At 39.1% G+C, this 19,351-nt stretch overlaps 1 protein-coding gene across 1 annotated transcript in view; it reads left to right on the top strand.

The window, feature by feature from the left end:
- Positions 1 to 14,624: 14,624 nt before the first annotated feature.
- Smp_165210 (serine/threonine kinase) overlaps positions 14,625 to 19,351 on the top strand; it is a gene marked incomplete at both ends in the record, with an annotated part of 50,685 nt that continues 45,958 nt past the window's right edge. The window contains 3 exons of the mRNA XM_018791421.1: positions 14,625 to 14,743; positions 14,777 to 15,151; positions 18,146 to 18,407. Coding sequence (XP_018647336.1) covers positions 14,625 to 14,743; positions 14,777 to 15,151; positions 18,146 to 18,407 — 756 coding nt within the window. The remainder of the gene's footprint in view (positions 14,744 to 14,776; positions 15,152 to 18,145; positions 18,408 to 19,351) is intronic.

Below are 19,351 nucleotides of genomic sequence, written 5' to 3'. Positions count from 1 at the left end.
GTGGTCCTCATAGCAACCATATCCTTTACAGTTTGTTTTTTTTTCATCATCCGATGCCTGCCACACAGTTTTCATGTAAAAGTCCGAGTTAGCATGTTAAAGGTTGTCTTAGTAGAATAGTTAATCCAGCACAAAAATTAGAAACATGAGTCTGAATGGTGAGTGTAGGAGAACAACTTCAATATCACAGATTGATTGACTTGTTCTCATCCATAAAGAGCCTGATACAAACAAAATGTTCTGCCCCACAAACACGGATGGATTGAAATCATCGCCCTCACCAACAGTGCTTGCTGGTCAGTAACTCCACCCTCCCTCCTTTTGTGATGTTAAGCTCATTTACGCTTATTTTTTGGATACGTATCATACCTCACACAATGCTCTGTGTTTCACATCCTGTTGGAAAACACTATTTCTATAAGTACCATGTTACAAGCTTATCAGACAGTTACAAATTATGGACTGTGGGTAAGGCTTCGATGCAATGTTTTTATTGACTATATAGTAAAGTGTATGTTACGAACCAGAGTATAGGCATTAGGAAGGGTATAGTGTAGGATATTTGTTTACCATAGTGGGCGGAAAAGTGGAGATTTATATTAGTTACAGATAAGGTAAGATAACGAGTGGTGGAATAATATTAATGGCAAGGCAACATAGTGTACAGATGAGTGAAAAGCTGATGAAGAATAGACAAGAAGTAACTCACACTAAATTCGCGCTGAGGTTATTTTGTTCTATGCTAACCGGTTGATGGGTGACAGGTTCTGTGGTTGTACGACCACTGGCAGTAGGCAGTCGATTGTGCGTTTCTTCTGACGTTTTAAGGTATTTATAAGCGTCGTTTAGCGACCGAGTATTGATAGGTCCAGTGAGTTGCCTGTCTACTTCAATTGAAAAGAATTAGGGAGAGGAAAGTATCTAATACAACTACAAGGTAGGGAAATAAGGCAATTCAGTCTATATATGTAGAGAGCCTATGATGTCTGTGTGGGACGTGGATGTGTTCGTTTGCGCCAGATCTATGCAGGTGAGAGATTGACCAATGAGTCTTGCAAACGTATGTAATTTTTCTGCCATGCGTACTTCAGAAGGCAGACTGTTCCATATCAATGCGTACTTGATAAGGAAGAAGTTTTCACGTGTTTTTGATCTGTGTTTTTCAATTTTGACTGTGGATACTTTGTCTCGAAGGTTGTATCCATGTGAGTCTTGGTAGAGAGCTATATTACATGTGGAATAAGTAAGGTTTTTAAGGAGTTTGAAATAAAGAATTAAGTTAGACATAAGCCTTCTTTTCCAGAAGGGTTCTAGTCCTAAGATATGGCATCTGGATTTGTAGTCAGTGAGTTGGTCGTTCTTAAGTATTTTGAGAGTGAAGTCTCGCTGTATTCGTTCTACCTTAAGTATATCAGATAGGCGTAGGTTGGAAGATAAGAACGAGCAGTATTCGACGATGGGTCTTACGCAGGCTTTATACAGGATGATTTTAGTTTCGTTTTGAAAGAAATTACGAAGGATGAAGCCAAGCAATCTCCGCATTTGAGATGCTTTAGTTGAGATATGTTCAGAGAAGTTAAGACTGTCAGAGTAATGTACCCCAAGGTCAGTTACTGATGTCAGTCTGGGCAGTGGGTTTTTGTTAAGTGCTAGTTTTAGTTTAAGTGACGTGTTTCCAATACATAGCCAACCGCATTTCTCTGTGTTGAGCTCTAGCCCCCAGCGTTTGCACCAGTCGTCTACTTTGTTGAGTTCATGTTGGATCGTTTGCATAGTACTACGTACATCACCAATGTCAGTTTTATAGATGACTTTTAAGTCATCAGCGTAGAGGTAGGTCTTACCTGTGGTAAAGCACTTGCATATATTGTTGATATAAATTATAAAGAGCAATGGACCCAAGACACTATCCTGCACAACACCACTGGTTATTGGTCGAGGTGTAGATGTTGTAGAGTTAATCTTGGTTATTTGGTATCTGTTTGTGAGGAAAGACTTAATCCATTGCAATAGGGGGTTTATAATTCCAACTGACTGGAGTCTGTTGATTAGAAGATTATGGGGTACTTTATCAAAGGCTTTCTTTATATCGAAATAAAGTATAATCACTAGCTTTTTCTGGTCACGTATGCGAGTAACCTCGTTGAAGAAGTCTATCAGACATGTACTACATGATCTTGTTCTAATGAAACCATGTTGTGATGGGTCTATTAGTTCTTCCTTAAGTAGGTGATCTGATAGTTGACTTTGTATCACTTTTTCCATTATGCGTGAAATAATGGGTGATATTTATAGGTCTGTAGTTTCCGACCAGGTTTCTCGGTCCTGATTTGTGTTTGGGAAGAACATACGTTACCTTCCAGGCTTCAGGATATGTACCCGCCTCTAAAGATAGTGTGTATATTTTGAGCAATAACGTATGTATATCCGGCCCTGACATTTTATAGAGAATTGATGGTATATCATCGGCACCAGAGCTCGCATTCGGCTTAAGGGTTTTGATGGCAGTGTGTATACTCCTAATGTCAAAGTTTATGGTGCTAACATAGCTTTTGCTTATGCATTTTATGTTAACATCTGGGGCACTAGATGTATTTCCGTTTTGTGAAAACCATTCACTTAGCAGTTCGCATATGACGGTTTGGTCATAGTACGTCACGCCATCGTGCAGTAAAGAGTGAATGTTGTGATCTTCGTTCTTTCTCATGCGTTTTGCAAGGAGCCGACATAGGTTTTGGACTTAAGATGCAGCTGTGAGCGCAGTACGTTCTTCTGTCTGTTTATTTTTGTTGTGATGACTTTGCACTCCTTCAAGTACAGAGTATACCTGGTGCAGGGCACTAAAGTCTTTTGATATAAAGTACGTCTTTCTTAGTTTTCGTAGCTTAGACTTAGCCTTTTGGTTGATGTAGGGAGCAATTGTTTTGAAAGCAATTTTAGAAGGGATGGTAGTGTCTAGTGCAGATTTGGTGGTAGTATTGAATATTACCAGTGTTTCTAAAAGGTTATCACTGGTGAAGAAAGTGTTCCAGTCAGAATGCTTTATAAGAAACTGAAAGTTACTCCAGTCGGCGTTTGCATAGTCTCTATATTGGAAACACGTATTTAATGTCTTTAATTTTTTGCGCTTGGCAAGAATCGGGAGGGTGCAGAAGACTATTTTATGATCGTTGTTATGGAACTTCTCGCCAACCACCATTGATGTTGGCGTGACATTGTGACAGAATATCAAGTCAAGAATGTTGTGACTTCGGGTAGGCAGGTTAACGTGTTGCTGCCAACCGTGTATGTCTAAGGACCTTAGCATTCCTTCGTAGCACAGTGGGCCAGAATGTGTCTTCCAGTTGATGGTTGGAAGGTTGAAATCACCACAGACAATTTTGTAGGCGAAGTCAAGCGAGGCAGCCTTAGCAAATGACTCACTTATAATGGTGTCAGTCAGACTGGGGGTATTCGGAGCTCGATATATACATCCGATTAGTATTTTACATTCAAGGGTGTGTACAGTAAGCCATAACGAATCTGGTACTTTACTGAGGATATGATCACTAAAGATTTCCGCCCTCATGTTTTTTGATGCATATATGAGACAACCCCCACCCTTCTTGGTGACCCGATCACAGCGGAAGAGCTCATACGTGTCTATTTGGAGGTATGTGTCTGCGATATCGGAGGACAACCAACTTTCCGTTATCAAAACAAGTGAGGGGTTGTGTAAAAGTAATAGGGCGCGTAGTTGAGTCATCTTATTCTGAATAGATCGGGCATTGATTAACATTAGTGTCAGGAAGGATGAGTGTTTGTCTAGTAAAATGGTGTGCTGTAAACCCTGTGGTTTGTCGCTTTTGCTATGAGAAGAGGAAAAAGTGGGAGTATTGGCTCTACGTTCTTGTTTGTTTAGTTTAATACCAGCATAGTTAACGGGAGAAAGGTGGTCGGAGGTTAGTTTGGCGAAAGAAGTATGTTCAGGAGTGTTGGGTAGAAGCGGATGAGTTAAATGGATAGGCGGTGTATTCGGGGGGTGATCATGTTCCGTCAAGGAGCTTTTAAGACTAGAGACAGTTATCGACGGTGAGAAAGATGTGTCACTCCCCATCAGGTCGGAGTATATAGAAGGTGGTCTCAGAATAGTGGAATTGTCGTCCTCAACATTTGGAGACCCCATAGCAATACTGTTGAGGGGGAGAGAGATAAAAAAGCATGGGGTGGTGTGTGTGCCAAATTAGGGGAGATCAGAGAGTTATAAAGGGTGGTTTGGCTCTGGTAGTATTTAGAATCGATAGATGGGTCCCCAAACAGGCCAATATTATGGTTGCCTTGTGTGCAGTGGGGTGTTCTACTCCTATTATGGGTAGTTAGGGGAGTTGTATGTTTCAAATAATTATTGCATGATTGTCTGACATTGTTGCCGGGGGTGGTGTTCCTGTTGTGTGGGCTGTGCTGATTCCTGTAGCTTGCATGTTTCAAGCTATATGACTTATTGGCATCATGTGTAAGTGTGGTTTTTGTCGGGCGTAACCTCACGTTAGGATAAGGGGGTACTGCCAGTTCACTATGCTTGCTGTAGTGCATTCGACTGCTACGAGTAGGTGCGTGTTGTGTATTGAGAGTGCTGGAGTACTTGTGGGTGTTTAGAGAGAATTTAGTATTATTTCGCATTACAGTGTTTGGGCGGTTATAGCTATTAGAGCGATTGGTGTGAGGGTTGGGTTTTGGCTTTTTATCGGAGCCACAAGAACAGTGCTTTGAAACTGTAGAGGCATAGGTGGGTGGGCATTTTGATGTAGTTGAGTGTTTGGGCTTAGGGTGAATGGTTACAGCTGCCTGGTGTTTAGTCTTGTTCTTAGGACTAGTAGCAGTATGCGACGTGCCTCCGTTTTTGGGAGGGGTGGGGTATGGTGTTTTAAGGATAGCGCTATGGCCAACGTTGTAACTGCCGCTACCACGTAGGCTGGGTTGATTACTTTGCACTTCACTGGAGTTTCGACGTTGGATAGCAGTCTTGTCATGGGTGATTCTAACTTTCTTAAAGGTTGGAATACGCCTCAGTAAAGACTGACTTTTAAGGAGGTGATTGGCTTCTATGATACTGCCAAACTGAAATAGAATGGGACAAGAGGCTTTAGTCTGTGCTTTACGTAATCTTCTTGCTACACACCAAGATTGCGACAGTCCACATTCCTGTAGTAGAGTATTTTTAGCAAGCTTTAGGTTCGTACTATCAGGTATATTATACGCAATGACATTGTGCATACACTGAAGTCTTTTCAGCACTTCAGCTGATATGTGGTCAATTATTTTTTCAGTGTTTTTTATAATTTCGAGATCAGGATTTTCCGGAACACTGATTAGGTATTTATACGGCAATAGGTCTTGAATAGTTTGGGTGAGGCTAGATTTTATTTGACTGCTTTTATAACTATCACTGGTGAGATTATTAGAGTTTATATCAACATTATTATGGTCTATATGGTTGCATACACAATTGTTGCAAGTGTTTACCGGGTGGTCATCTTGTGCGTACTTAGTTGGGGGATAAGGTACATGTTTGGGTGAGTAGTCGAGATCTACATTATTAGGCTGGCTACTGTAGGTGGGCTTATATGCACTCTGTTGGCCGCTACACAGGATGACCGATTGTGGATTTATTGTGTATGGGGTCAACCGCACTGTCTAAATACCGCTCACAACGTGTGATGAGTGGGCTGTCAAATGATGTCGGGCTAGGCGGTATGTGATTACTCTTATTTATATCTACAAGCGAGATGCAAGGTAGTGACAGGTCATGCCCAAGTACATGGTGCACGTCTAGTGTAGCTGTAGGAAGATCAGAGTATGATGCAGACTGATCAGTGTGTTTAGAAAGCTTCACATTATTTGCGTGAGTGGTGGATTTAGATCTTTTGCACGTGCTATGAGCATCAGGAGAGATTATGTGTTTTTTAGATGACCTGGACATTATTAGAAGTAATGTAAATATAAACTTTGTATTGGGTGAGCAGCGACTGTTATATCTTTACTTACTAGATGTGTAAAGTTCTATGGTAGAGTCAGATCAATATTTGCTAAGAGCTAATATATTAACGTTAGTGAACGAGGAGAGGTGGACAGCGTGCGAGATAGTGAGCTTAATGTACTACGTTGAGTCACAGGATCGGGTGTCAAATTAATAGAGCCCCATCAGAAATAAAGTATTTTTTCACTAATAAATGTTGTTAAATTAGAAGGAAACACTAATAATAAGAAAAAGTATAACCACGTGAAAAAAAGTTACAACCTTCAGAAGAAGCGCCAAAAGGAAGATAAACTCACCATGTTCCCATATGGCAACTGCAACTCTAAACGCATTTTGTGCCAACAGACATCCGTTGCCAACTGGAATCCATATGCATCCGGATAGGCCAGATGACACCAGGATGAAGCACAAAGGCAAGCTGGAGCTGACAACATCACTTGTGGACTGTCTTAATCATAAAAAAACGTGTAAAGGACAGGGACTACCAACTCGGTAAACATTGTATAGGTAGGCTACCTGTCCACTCATGTAAGGCTCATATAGACAAACAGGAAGAAGCTCACGCGTTTCAGGTTGAAAGCATAAACTGTTTATACATGAACGCCACGAGTTCGCCAAATAAGATGGATGAGCTACGAGATCTTAGCAACGCTAATAATGCTCATCTGATGGTAATATATGTAACTTGGATATCTTCTCAGTTTATGGTCCAGGAGCTAGCAATACCTGGGATGTCTTTGTTTCTCAATGACAGAAAAACAGGAATGAGTGGTGGAGTAGCCTTATACGTACGATAATGCCTGGAGGTACACCAACTTCACAACCAAGAGTTTCTCAATCTTGGTGAATCCATATAATACTCAGTGCGATTGTCTACCACCTCGAGGTGTCTAGTTGGGGTCATTTGTAGGAAGCCCACTGCTGACATCGATTACGATAATCGTATGTTGGAAGGATTAACCCGCTCTACGAGTCTCGGGCTCACTCATATCCTGATTCCAGGGCACTTCAATTTTCCTGGATTCAACTTTACGGAACATACCTATATTAGAGGTGAAAACTCTACTGAAGCTCCGTTCTTCAACATCATTGAGGATCTGGGATTATTGGAAAATGTGAAGTCGACAGCTCGTTGATGAAACAATCAGACGCCGCCGAGCTTAGACTGGGTATTTACAAATGGGAATTCCTAGTCAACAACCTATCAATTCTGACTCCCTTGGGGAAAGGCGACCACGCCATCATATCCTTCAGTTCTATCAGCAAAACTGAACTAAGATATCCTACCAACAACAGAAGCTGGAATTTCAAACGGTTGAATGTGTTAGCTTTACAGAACTATCTACAACAGGTGGATTGGGATGTTCACCCTCAACTTGAAGTGGATGCTCATTGGGATTTCTTACTGCACACGCTCTTCTGTGCTACTGGGCATTCAGTTCCTCAAACAGTCCTCGGAAGCTACAAGCAACCTACAATCATCAAGAACAGCACTGTAAGATCCATTTTGTGGGTTGTGTGTGTGAAAATCCCTCCATGCATACATTTACAATTGGTTCTTATTGGTTTCTTTGGTTGTACATTTTGTTAGTCTTTTTGATGTTATTTGAGATGGCGATATCTTATTTTATCATGGTTTTCTCATTTTTCTTTTGCCTTCACTGAGTTTCTACGTTTCTTCCTGAACTATATCAATGTTGTTTTAGTTGGTACTTAATCTTGGCGGCAGCCATATTAATTGTTCCCAATTTGATTATGCTGCTTGAGTTGACTGGGATTGTGCATTTTGATTGTGAATTGGAGAACTTTTCCAGAATTGGAAACACTTTGTGCTATAAAACAACAAACTATTATTTTTTGGGCGGATTTTTTCCTTGATCTATCCAGAAAGGATAGAATAACACTTATTTTTTGGTGCGTTCAGTAGTTTTCTTACACTCCTTATCAATTTGTCCATTTATTGTAATTTAGGTCGATTATTTATTTTCGATTTTGAATTTGCTCAACTCCGTCGTAACATCTGGAGAGCTAAAATTCCGGTAACGAGAGACTTTGCTATCTCGATTGACTGTGTTAAATCCATTTTGAATTTTGACTGGGATCGTGCATTTTTGGTTGTAATTTGGAGCACTTTCCCAGAAATTGAAACACTTTGTGTTACAGAACAGCCGCTCAAACGGAATCTTACTTGATCTATCCAGAAAGGATAGAATAACACTCACCTTTTGGTGTTTTCAGTAATTTTCATATATTTCTTACCACTTTGCTATTCATTGTAACTTAGATTGAATATTTTGGTATCAATTGTTGGTTGAATAACTGGGTGGTAATATTTGTTTAGGTAAATTTGTACATTTGTATATATGATGAAATTTAGAACCGTTATTACCACCAAAACACCTTGTTCTGATTTCGACTGGGGGTGCGCGTCTCTAATTTTACTCGTCAGTTATTCAACAAATCAAACCTAGTTGGAAACTAGGTTCGGATCTTACAGATTGGTCGGTCGATGCTGATGGATCGATCGAAGACGAACAAAATAAGCTTAAGGTGCCCGATTTACATGGGCTCATGCCCATCTAACTAATTCGTCCAATTCAGCTTGGTGATGAAAACGATCAGCCTCACTTCTTATTGTTCTCCAGATTTTGACATCATCCGCCAACAACATTGTCGACGACTTAAGCAATAGAGGTAATTTATGAACATAGAGAAGGATAAGTAGAGGACTTAAGATGGTGCCTTGGGGTACACCACTTTTGACCGGTTTCCATTCGGATAGCGTTCCATTGACCCACACTCTCTGTCTGCGGTCACATGAGAAATTTCCTATGCATTCATGTATAACACCTGTTATTCCAAAGCTCGAGAGCTTCTGCATAAGATCTAAGTGTTAAACCCTGTCAAACGCTCTGTTAGAATCTATGAATACCACATTGACAGATAGGCCGTTGTCTGGGGTTGCTGTCTAATTCTCTCTCGCAATAAGTAATCTAGTGAAGAATGAACTCTTGTTACGAAACCCATGTTGCTCGGGAATTAACTTAGCCTGAACTTAACGACTATGTTGCTTATGTTGACAGCTGGTATTTAGATACGATCCGTCTCTGACCGTCCTTAAATATAGCACTGACTATAGCGTCTTTTCGATCTCCAGGTAGTTGAGCGAGTGAAAGGGACATGTTGAAGAGCGTCGCAAGCAGTCTGGAAATAGTGTCCGCAAGCGATGAAAGCAAACGTGGATGTAACCCATCAGGATCCGGTATCTTAAAAGGCTTGAGGTTAGTTATCAATGGAAGAACAGTTTCCTCAGTCACATATAGAGATCATATGGCTGGTATCTCGGTGTAATTGGGACAAGTAGTTGTAACAATGCACGTAGAGTAGACTTCGCCAAAACAGTTTGAAAAAGTCTCAGCTTTTGCCATATCAGATTCAGCTAGTAAGTCTGAATTTTCGTGAAACAGTAATGCGGGAATACCATCACTACGTCTTGTTTGCCGTTCAACGTACGAAAACAATCACTCCGGACAAGTACTGTCGTTCGCAAGTGGTACGGGATTCAGCTATGGTGTTTTTACATATATTCTGGAGTTTTTATATACGCACTTAAATGATGCCTGTCCTGTTGTCAAGAATAAGTCTTAGAAGTGTCCCCTACGCTTCAACGACTTCCGGGCTTCCTTATCAATCCATGGAGGGAAATGTGATAGCTCATGTGTTGACCATGGGATAAACGGTTGTGTTATGGACTCGAATGTAGCCTTAAGCCTATTTTGTTCGTCTTCGATCGATCCATCAGCATCGACCGACCAATCTGTAAGATCCGAACCTAGTTTCCAACTAGGTTTGATTTGTTGAATAACTGACGAGTAAAATTAGAGACGCGCACCCCCAGTCGAAATCAGAACAAGGTGTTTTGGTGGTAATAACGGTTCTAAATTTCATCATATATACAAATGTACAAATTTACCTAAACAAATATTACCACCCAGTTATTCAACCAACAATTGATACCAAAATATTCAATCTAAGTTACAATGAATAGCAAAGTGGTAAGAAATATATGAAAATTACTGAAAACACCAAAAGGTGAGTGTTATTCTATCCTTTCTGGATAGATCAAGTAAGATTCCGTTTGAGCGGCTGTTCTGTAACACAAAGTGTTTCAATTTCTGGGAAAGTGCTCCAAATTACAACCAAAAATGCACGATCCCAGTCAAAATCCAATCGCACAATCAAAGAGCGAGCAGTCAATATGGCAGCCGTCAGAATAATAGCAATTGAAACAAACTAAATACAGTTCAGTAAGGAACATAGAGACTCAATAAAAACGATAGTAAAACCAAGAAAATTAAACGTTACAGTCTTAATTAGCATCAAAAAAGGTAACAATATATACAAATAAAGGAGACGTAAGGAAGAAATCACAAATGTATGCATGGAGGGATTTTCACTTTCAAAATGGATCTAACAATTATATCCTACCTACTTAAGACCACACTTAGATACTGAATCCAAGCAGCTAGCCCATGTCTGATAAAGGATACTAACTCGTTTGAGCGTGCCCAGCGTGTGAGGACAAAATTAGTGAAGGGTTTTTTAAACTCCCTTACGATGAGCGTTTGAAGCGCGTAAACCTTTTCTCCTTGTATTATAGTAGGACGCGATGTGACCTTATACTGGCATTTTGTATCTTTAATTATGATTTGGATTACTATTATTATTATTCACAAACAGCTTATGGGTACATAAGTGCTGTGAAGAAACAATTTCGAGTTTCTTCAAAAATGCAGTAATACACAATTTTCAATAATGTTAGCATTACATTTGCCATGTTTGAGAAAGGAAGGAAAAATAAAATATTAATAATAGAATAGTAATAATAAATCAGGTTCTGCGTAATTGGCAAGAATTTTGAATTGGTTTTGAAGGAGGAAAGGAAGAAACTAAGGAAATAGAAATAAAGGAGTCGCGGAATACGTAAATATCTTAACGCAGAACAAGAATAAACAACTATGTATGTATCGCAAAATGAGTAATAAAAATGAAATAAAACAGAATAAATTAATAAGTAAATAATTTTTTATTGCGGTAAGATATGACGTTAGAATAAGTGTTTGTGTGAGCACAGTCATAGTTTTGGGTGATGCTATGAAAGTTTCAATTAAGTGCAAAAAATAATCAATGTGTATGAGGTGTATATACATAGTGAAGATAAAACGAGTCTGATAAGTTGAATTCAGCGTAACCCAAATTATTGTCTTAATCCAAAGCTTCGTAATCTTAGAAATAACATTTATTTAGAAGGAAAAAAAGTGAAAAATGTTAATGTCTTATATTTTCGCTCCCCCTAGCATTGATAATCTCCGAATTCATAGCAAGAAGGTTTAGGAGCCGCGATCTAATAAACTTAAAGTGGGATCCTGTTTTTCACATCGAATGGTCAATGACTGGAACGCATTACCCGAACAAGTGGTGTCAGCCTCATCAGTGAACATTTTCAAGAAGAAGCTGTACCTTCACTGGAAGGCAATCTGTCAGGATTACCACAGGTTCACCAACCTACTATCCTTATTACTGAAGACTGAAAATCCACCCAGTACACTTAGACGTAAAGAGAGGACCCGTTTTCTTGAAGTGTAGATTAATTCTATGTGGTTTAAGAGAGGCTATGAATAATAAGCTAGATAAGCCGGTTGGAAAACGGATAATGATCTCAGTTGAGTCGTCCAGTTGGGCTACTCTCATTGTGACTCCATAATGAGCGAATGGAAAAAGACCTATGATTTGAGATAACCGCTGAACACTGAGTATTCGGCTATTGCAACAGAGCTGTATCACTGAAGAAACGGAAGATATTCTGTGTAAACTTCGGGGGTCAAGGTATTTTTCTAAAATTACCTGAAAAGTGTGTATTTGCAAATTTCATTGCATGAGGTCTCTGGTGAAATAACTACGACTAACACACGATTCGAGCATTGTCATGACTTGACAATCATGTATTATGATTTGTCCGGACAGAGGCAATAAGTACACAAAAAAAGCAGTCAAACAGGAAAAACGTGCTGTCAAACTTAATAATAACTCCTCTGCACTCACCATACTCTTTCAAAATAAACTTAGACTTTCGAAATCGAGAGGGAACATGTTTATTAATGACAAACAAGTATACAAAGATCCTGAACGTAGTACGGAACTATTGAGTGAACATTTTTGTTCCTCATCAACTGAGGAAAAACCACTAAATGATTCCGAACTAATCCCAGCACTTCCCTGTGGGATTATTAATGTAGACTTCAATGTACAAAATATCTTAGGCAATCAGTACATTGAAACACTCATACACTAATGGACCAGATGGCATTCCCGCTAGCACGCTAATACGTGGAGGTGATGATATGTGTGCTTTACTTCTCAAACTGTAAGCGATACCACTCTCTACAGCGTGTTACCCTACTGCCTGAAAAACTACACGGATTATTCCCAAAAATTAAAACAGGACCTGGAGTAAATATTGAAAATTACCGACCCAGAAACATAACTTCAGTGGTGTCTAGAGTGATGGAAAATGTAGTTAAGGTAGTCCAACATCTAATTGCTAATAATCTCATCTCAGTCTCCCATCATGGATTTCTTAGGTCCAGATCATGTGATACATGCCTAGTAGGCTACATGAGTGATATAAATTTGAAACGAGACAACGGACTCCTTGTATCAGTCATATTTTCAGACCTTTTTGTTTTCAGATTTTAAAGGGTACTAACCAGGCTTCGTTTTTAGCGAATTGTCTTGTTTTACTTGTGATAGGATTACTCGGTAGTAAGTGAAACCAATTCAGAGTCACAAACACGATTTATAACGGTATTTTAAATACATTAATCAACATTAATACTATTGGTTCGTGACATCCCACTGGACCATAAGGAGCCGTAATCTAACAACATGTTCTGTCCTACAGACATGGGTGGATTGAAGTTATCTCCCCACCATCATGTTTGCTGGTCAGTAAAGATACCCTCCCTCCTTTTATGATGTTAGGCTCTTATGCACCGTTGCTTCACAGAATTCCATATTGGCTGTGCTACAACAACGAGCCGACAACATCATTACACCTCTAGCATTTTTTTCTAAACACCTCTCACCAGCCCAAACAAACTGTGGCACTTTCTGGAGCGAATTACCAGAGATCTACTGAACGGTAAAAAAATTTCATTCTCTTATTACAGGGACGTGAGTTAAGGATAACGACTGAACACAAACCCTTATTTTATTCCTCTAACACATCACATGATCGGCAATCACAACGTGAAGCGCGAAAATCATATCACATATCACTATTTGGAACAGACGGTCGATTCAACAAAAGTTACTTTGGCGTTGTAGCAGACGCCTTATTTTGAAAGGACATCAACACGCTGATAATAAAACAAGATATCAATCTCTAAATCATGGCCAAGTTACAAGTAAACAATACAGATTTAAAAACATGGAATTAGAGCCCTAAATTCATTATCAAACATGTACAGTCTCCCTTCCTGGATTGTCCTATCATGTGTGACATTTAAACAGGTAACGGCTGTCTTTTTGTTCCCTAAAGTTTGTCGGCGAAGAGTATTTCAATTGCTCCATGAACTACCACAGCCGTGGATCCGATCTATAGCAAAAGTCATCATGGAACATTTTGTTTGTCTAAAAGTAATGCTGGCTCAAAAGGTTGCGCAAGACCTGCACACAGTGTCAGCTCAGTAAGGTCCAACAACATGCAGTCAGTGCTATTGTAAAATTTCCATTACCCAACATATATTTCCAGCAATTTCATTTCGATATCGTCAGCCCACTCTCACTTTCATTGGGCGAATAATTTCACGGAGAACCAAGAAGGACTCAAGTCAACAGACCCGCTGTTTTCGTTGTTGCTGATTGAAATTGAAATTTGTTTAAGCTGTTCAGTATATGTCACCACTGAGTTCCAGCGCTCAGTTCTTATCAAGGCCACTTTGTATGCTTTACCTACCGTTAAGATAATAGGTGTGTAGATGTTTCTAACATCTTAGTTGTACAAGTTTTGGGCAGTATTTTTGAATCTGTTGCTGAGGTAACTAAGTTTTCGGTAGGTTGCATTCAGTGTTCACGTATTACCCAGTTTCCCGCCCAATCTCCCGATTTTGGAGTTTTCCCTAGAATTATTTAGAAATTAGTCGTTTCCCCTCGCATTCGGAAAAATTTTTGTGGAAGGCATCGGACCAATGGGAGTTCCGATGGTTCCCCCCGTCATTGACAATTGTATAGGAAAACCTCAAAACTAGGATAGTTCAGTTGGCTAAACACGAATGTCCTGCGTCGAAGATTATTTAAACGTTTTAAGGCATGATAACAGTCAACACTTTCTTTATATGTCAGAATATCGTACCTTAAGGAATAAAAAGCTACTGAGGTTCATAAAAGTTTGTACGTTCCTAGTTGGATGCTTTTTAAATTAAATCCTTTTACTTAATCGCGATATTGTCTCCAACCATTGCATTCTACATTATTTTTTAGCTTCGCTTATCTTTATGACCTGGTTTTAATGATCACAGTGTTTTGTGTGATGAAGTAGTCTATTACTATGTCGTCACGACGTGATTCCTGCTTAAGACTTAGTAAACCTTGTTTCTGTGAATTGTCAAACATACCTCACCATTCTTGGAAAAACTTATACAAGATTGAAGGTGGCCCTATTGGACGGTATGTTTACTTTTGGACTAACACTTTGTATAGTGGGTTTGCTGGTAAAGTTTACAAAATTACTACTAGTAACATGGAGCTACTGGATCCTTTGATAGCAAAAAAGTCCCAACTCGCAGCAACAGTGTATTCGGATATTACTTATGTTGAACCTGGAGAATACTTGGCTTGCAAGGTGATCCGTAGATTTCGTGGAGGAAAGGATACTATTTCTAAAATTACCTCTGAAGTTCAAGCTATGGTCAGTTTGCAAAGAGATCATCTTAATACTTATCATAATTCTGTGTATAATAAGCCATCTGAAAAGCCTTCCAAAATTTGTAACAATCGACTTCCTCCTAAATCAGCCTCACCTACACTGTTTGCAGTTTATAAAGACTCAATGGAAGTTGCTATTATCATGGAGTAGTAAGTTTTTGATGAAATTAAATGTATCGATTGATAGACCAGCTACTGTGCTGAAAGTTTGAATATAATTCACATTAAAGCTTTTTTACCATCTGATTAAAAATTTATCAACATTTTCAATATTATTGCATTTGAATATACAAATTGTCGCTTAAGATTCTTGTACAGATGCGTTCCGTATGAACTTGCCAACTTCCTACCTGCATGAAAATGTATTGAATCACTTTGCCGAATCAGCTTTCTAAGAGACATAGATCTAACTTAGATTATATTATGGCTTATAAATATTGAAAGTATCACCATGTAAATTTATGCAACGTTGAAATCTCATGAGTGTCTTAGTTTCAACGTTTGTATTCGTAGTCTAAACCTTTGTCTTCACTAATTATCAAGTTAATTATTCTGAAACCAGGTCCAAAAATAATAGGATTCTCCTGAAATATTTTAAGTCTTGAGGCCTTTAAATAAAAAATCTATAATTTCTCGCTCTCAAAACAAAAGTACTAGATCAACATAACTGTGAAATAGAGCTCTACTCAGACGTTTCGTTTTGCTTTTCAATTTTAGTCACCCTTAATGTTATTTTTATTCTGTCGAGAACTCTTGTAATACCGCATTTCACCTTTTATGGGGAGTAGGATATTGCTGATGGTACTCGGCCAATAGACATTGAGTATCTTTCGTAGACAACTGTTTATCAATACTTGTACATGTGTGATGGAGGTTGTAGAAGTTCTTCATATTTCAGCTCCGTACAGTAGAACTGTCTTAACGTTCGTATTGAAGATTCTCACTTTGATAATGGTTGATAGTTGTTTTGAGTGACATATATTCTTCATTTCTATGGATACTTCCCTTACTTTGCTAGTCAGTGCCTTCTTATCTACGTCAGATTCTCCTTGTTCATTGGTGATGCTTCTCAGGTACGTGGAAGATCCCACATCTTCCGGAGATTTGTGTGGCGCATATGTATCTGGTACCCCCTTGTACCAATATTTGTGTTTAAATAAATAAACAAATAAATAAATAAAAGAGCTTCTCCATCAAGTGTGATTGGGTTGGTGGTCTCCATGTTGTATTTGAGGGTTTCGCTCTTTTCCTTGTGTTAAACTTTTTAAATGATGTTTGTTCAGTTGTCCAATGCTTCTTTAGCTTCAGTTTCATCTTGGCAACCACCAGGTGGTGATCTGAAGCTATATCAGCTCCTTTCCTGGTTCTCACATCTTCCATTGACCTGAATTTTTTGCTGATGCAAATATGATCTATCTGGTTCTCCGTGGTGTGATCTAGTGAGAACCACGTAGCTTTGTGTATGCGTTTGTGTGGGAATATTTTGCGGCCTATACAGATGAATTTGCAAATGTCACCATTCCCATTTCTCTCAGTCCATGTCGTTCTATAATATCTTCATACCCGGTGTTGTCCCATTCTGACTTTGAAGTCTAGGTCTTTTGTTAGGATAGTCATGTTCTTCCCCGAGCACTTCTCTACGATTGAGTGCAGTTTCCTATAAAACTGATCTTTACCATTTTTATTGCTATCATTGGAGGGTGCATAGCTCTAAATGATATTTACTGTGATCCTCTCCTACTTTGTTTTGAAGGATGCTTTGATGATCCTGGATCCATGAGATTCTAATCCTATAAGTGTTTATCGTGTTTTTTAAACAGCGTCAGTGCAGCTCCTTGTATGAGCAAAGCATTTTCTTCGTGGCCGGAGCACAGCAGCACCCCTCTCGTATCTACCGTTAGCTGTTCAGTTGAGGTTCAATGGGTTTCTCTGACTTCGAGATCCGCCATCTTGTATCTCCCCATTTCCGTAGCTGTTTGATTGGTCCTCCGGGTCTCTTAAATTGCACGGACGTTTCATGTTCCTATATTAATTGTTACTGTGGTTATCAGAAGGGAAATCTCGGTTTTCACTACAAGGCGTCATAGTTCTCTTGAACGAAGATCGTTCCACTCTGAGGACAGATTTTAAATTGTTTATTCTGGTTAGCATTCTTCTGGCAGGTTTTTTTTACAGGATTGGGTTGCTGACCCCATGCCCAACCCTCCTTTATTCGGGCTTGTGACCAGTGGCAACCCTGGGAGGGTTACAAGGGCTATTGGGAAGTCAGGGAATGCGAATATTCTAGTAGGGTACGTTTTAAACCATGTCATCTGGATTTCAAAGTCATCAAAAGGTTCCATGTTTTTCTGTACCCATCACAAACATCTTTTATTTCTGTGCTCACTTTGCCGCTGCTCTTTAATGTTGTTGTGTGAGCTTGGATAACGAAAGTGATCGATTTCAATACAAGTTAACATCACCCAAACTATTTACTTACTTATGTACATTTACAACAAAGCTTGACACCTAACCTTGTCTTTGTGTATTGGCTATGTAAAGCAAACTATCCAAAGGTTTCTAATACTTTTCTTCCAATAACAAACCTTTTGGATCTCCACTAAAATAAGTACATGATGTCAGTTTCTAATAAGCTTTTATAGATTTAGTTCTACTAGTTCAAAGAGATTTTAAAATATCTCTACATGAGTGCTATGTAAATGAGATAAAACTTGAATCTTAAGTTCTTCATTTTTCAAATGAGGCTCTTATTGGGGCCGTCATAATATTAAGTAAAACTCGGGAACATAGTTTTTGACAATAAATCAGTTTGCAAATTGTATGGACATACAAGTCAGATGTCGTATAATGAAAATCTGACTTGTCCATCGTAATTTAAATTGCTTATGAATTCAGTATAAAGTTTGCACGATTAAAATTTATTTGCTGCTTCTGTATTTGTAGCTGACCAGTGTTTTCACTGATTAAATGCATTAATATGGATTTGTGACTGCCACTTATCAGTGTAGGTTGGTTCAGCTAATCAGTTGACCACTATATAAGTTTTAAATAACACTAAATGGGATTTGTTCTATTTTCGAATCTGCATCTAAATATCACATTTTTCCTGTGTTTGTACCAATGATTATTCATTTTCTTTTGAAGCGCTAGTGGTGGATCTTTATACGACTTGTGTAGATCTGCTTATCTGTGTGATTTTGCTGCAAGTTCAACCGGTTCTCCTTGCGGAGATTTATCCGTTCGTAATTCTGGTGTTTCTAATCCACACACAACAATCCCACAGTCGAAACATCCTGGTTCATTTGATGGATTGCCTGAATCATATATTCGTCAACTACTAACCAGCATCCTTGAAGCTTTGGTCTACATGCATGATACTCTTAGAATGGTTCACTTAGATGTTAAAGTAGGTTTGGAAAAACATCGAAATACAGTTTCTGTTAATTTTAAATGATTTTAGCTTCAATAAAACTAGGTTGCACTTCACATTGTTATGGAGTGTATAATTTTGCTTTAACTAGATAGTTATCACCAGTGGAGTTGGGAAATTTTAAGTTTTGTCACGAATCAGTCAAAAAATAAAATGTGGAATATTGGATTCCGACTTAGTAGTTTACTGGCTAAGCACCTACTTTAAGACGGAGGTTCTTGGTCCGAGCCCTGCAAAAGGTTGCGGGTAGTCGGAAGTGATAAGTCCGATACTAAAACAAACAACCTATTCTATGCTTCTTGGTCTTCAGTGTACCCCAATTGGTATCAATACGGAATAAAAGCCACCTACAAATTGAAATAATTCTCGTAGCATTGATGTATGTTGTGTCTCCGAAACATGAGTACAGGATCTTAGTGCGGTCACTCATTTGACCTCACCTCACCAAAACGGCGAGCCGACAACATACACACTCCGTATAACTAGCGACCCGATGGCTAGTTCTCATGGACTTGCAGGTGTAGGCATAGCACTTAGTACAAGGGCAGAACAAGCACTATTAGAATGGATCCCCGTTAACAGTCGCCTGTGTGCTGTCTGGCTAAATGGCTCCGTAAGAACTCGGAAAGATGGGGACACAAGTCGTTGCCTTTTCGTCGTTTCTGCCTACGCTCCCACTGACTGCAGCCATGATGAAGTGAAAGATGACTTTAGCAGAAAGCTCTCTGAACTACTTCATAAAGCTAAACTCTCAAGCATAGTACTCGTCGCAGGTGACTTTAACGCCCAAGTATGTAGCTTAAACCAAACAGAAAGACATTTAGGTGGGTATTTTAGTATCCCGGCTCAACGAACAAATAATGGTGATCGTCTGTTGCAATTGTGCTCAGACAATCGTTTATTTTTAGCAAACACTAATT

Source organism: Schistosoma mansoni, assembly GCF_000237925.1.
Source record: "Schistosoma mansoni, WGS project CABG00000000 data, supercontig 0232, strain Puerto Rico, whole genome shotgun sequence".
NCBI lineage: Eukaryota > Metazoa > Platyhelminthes > Trematoda > Strigeidida > Schistosomatidae > Schistosoma > Schistosoma mansoni.
This window is presented reverse-complemented; position numbering and strand designations above follow the sequence as displayed.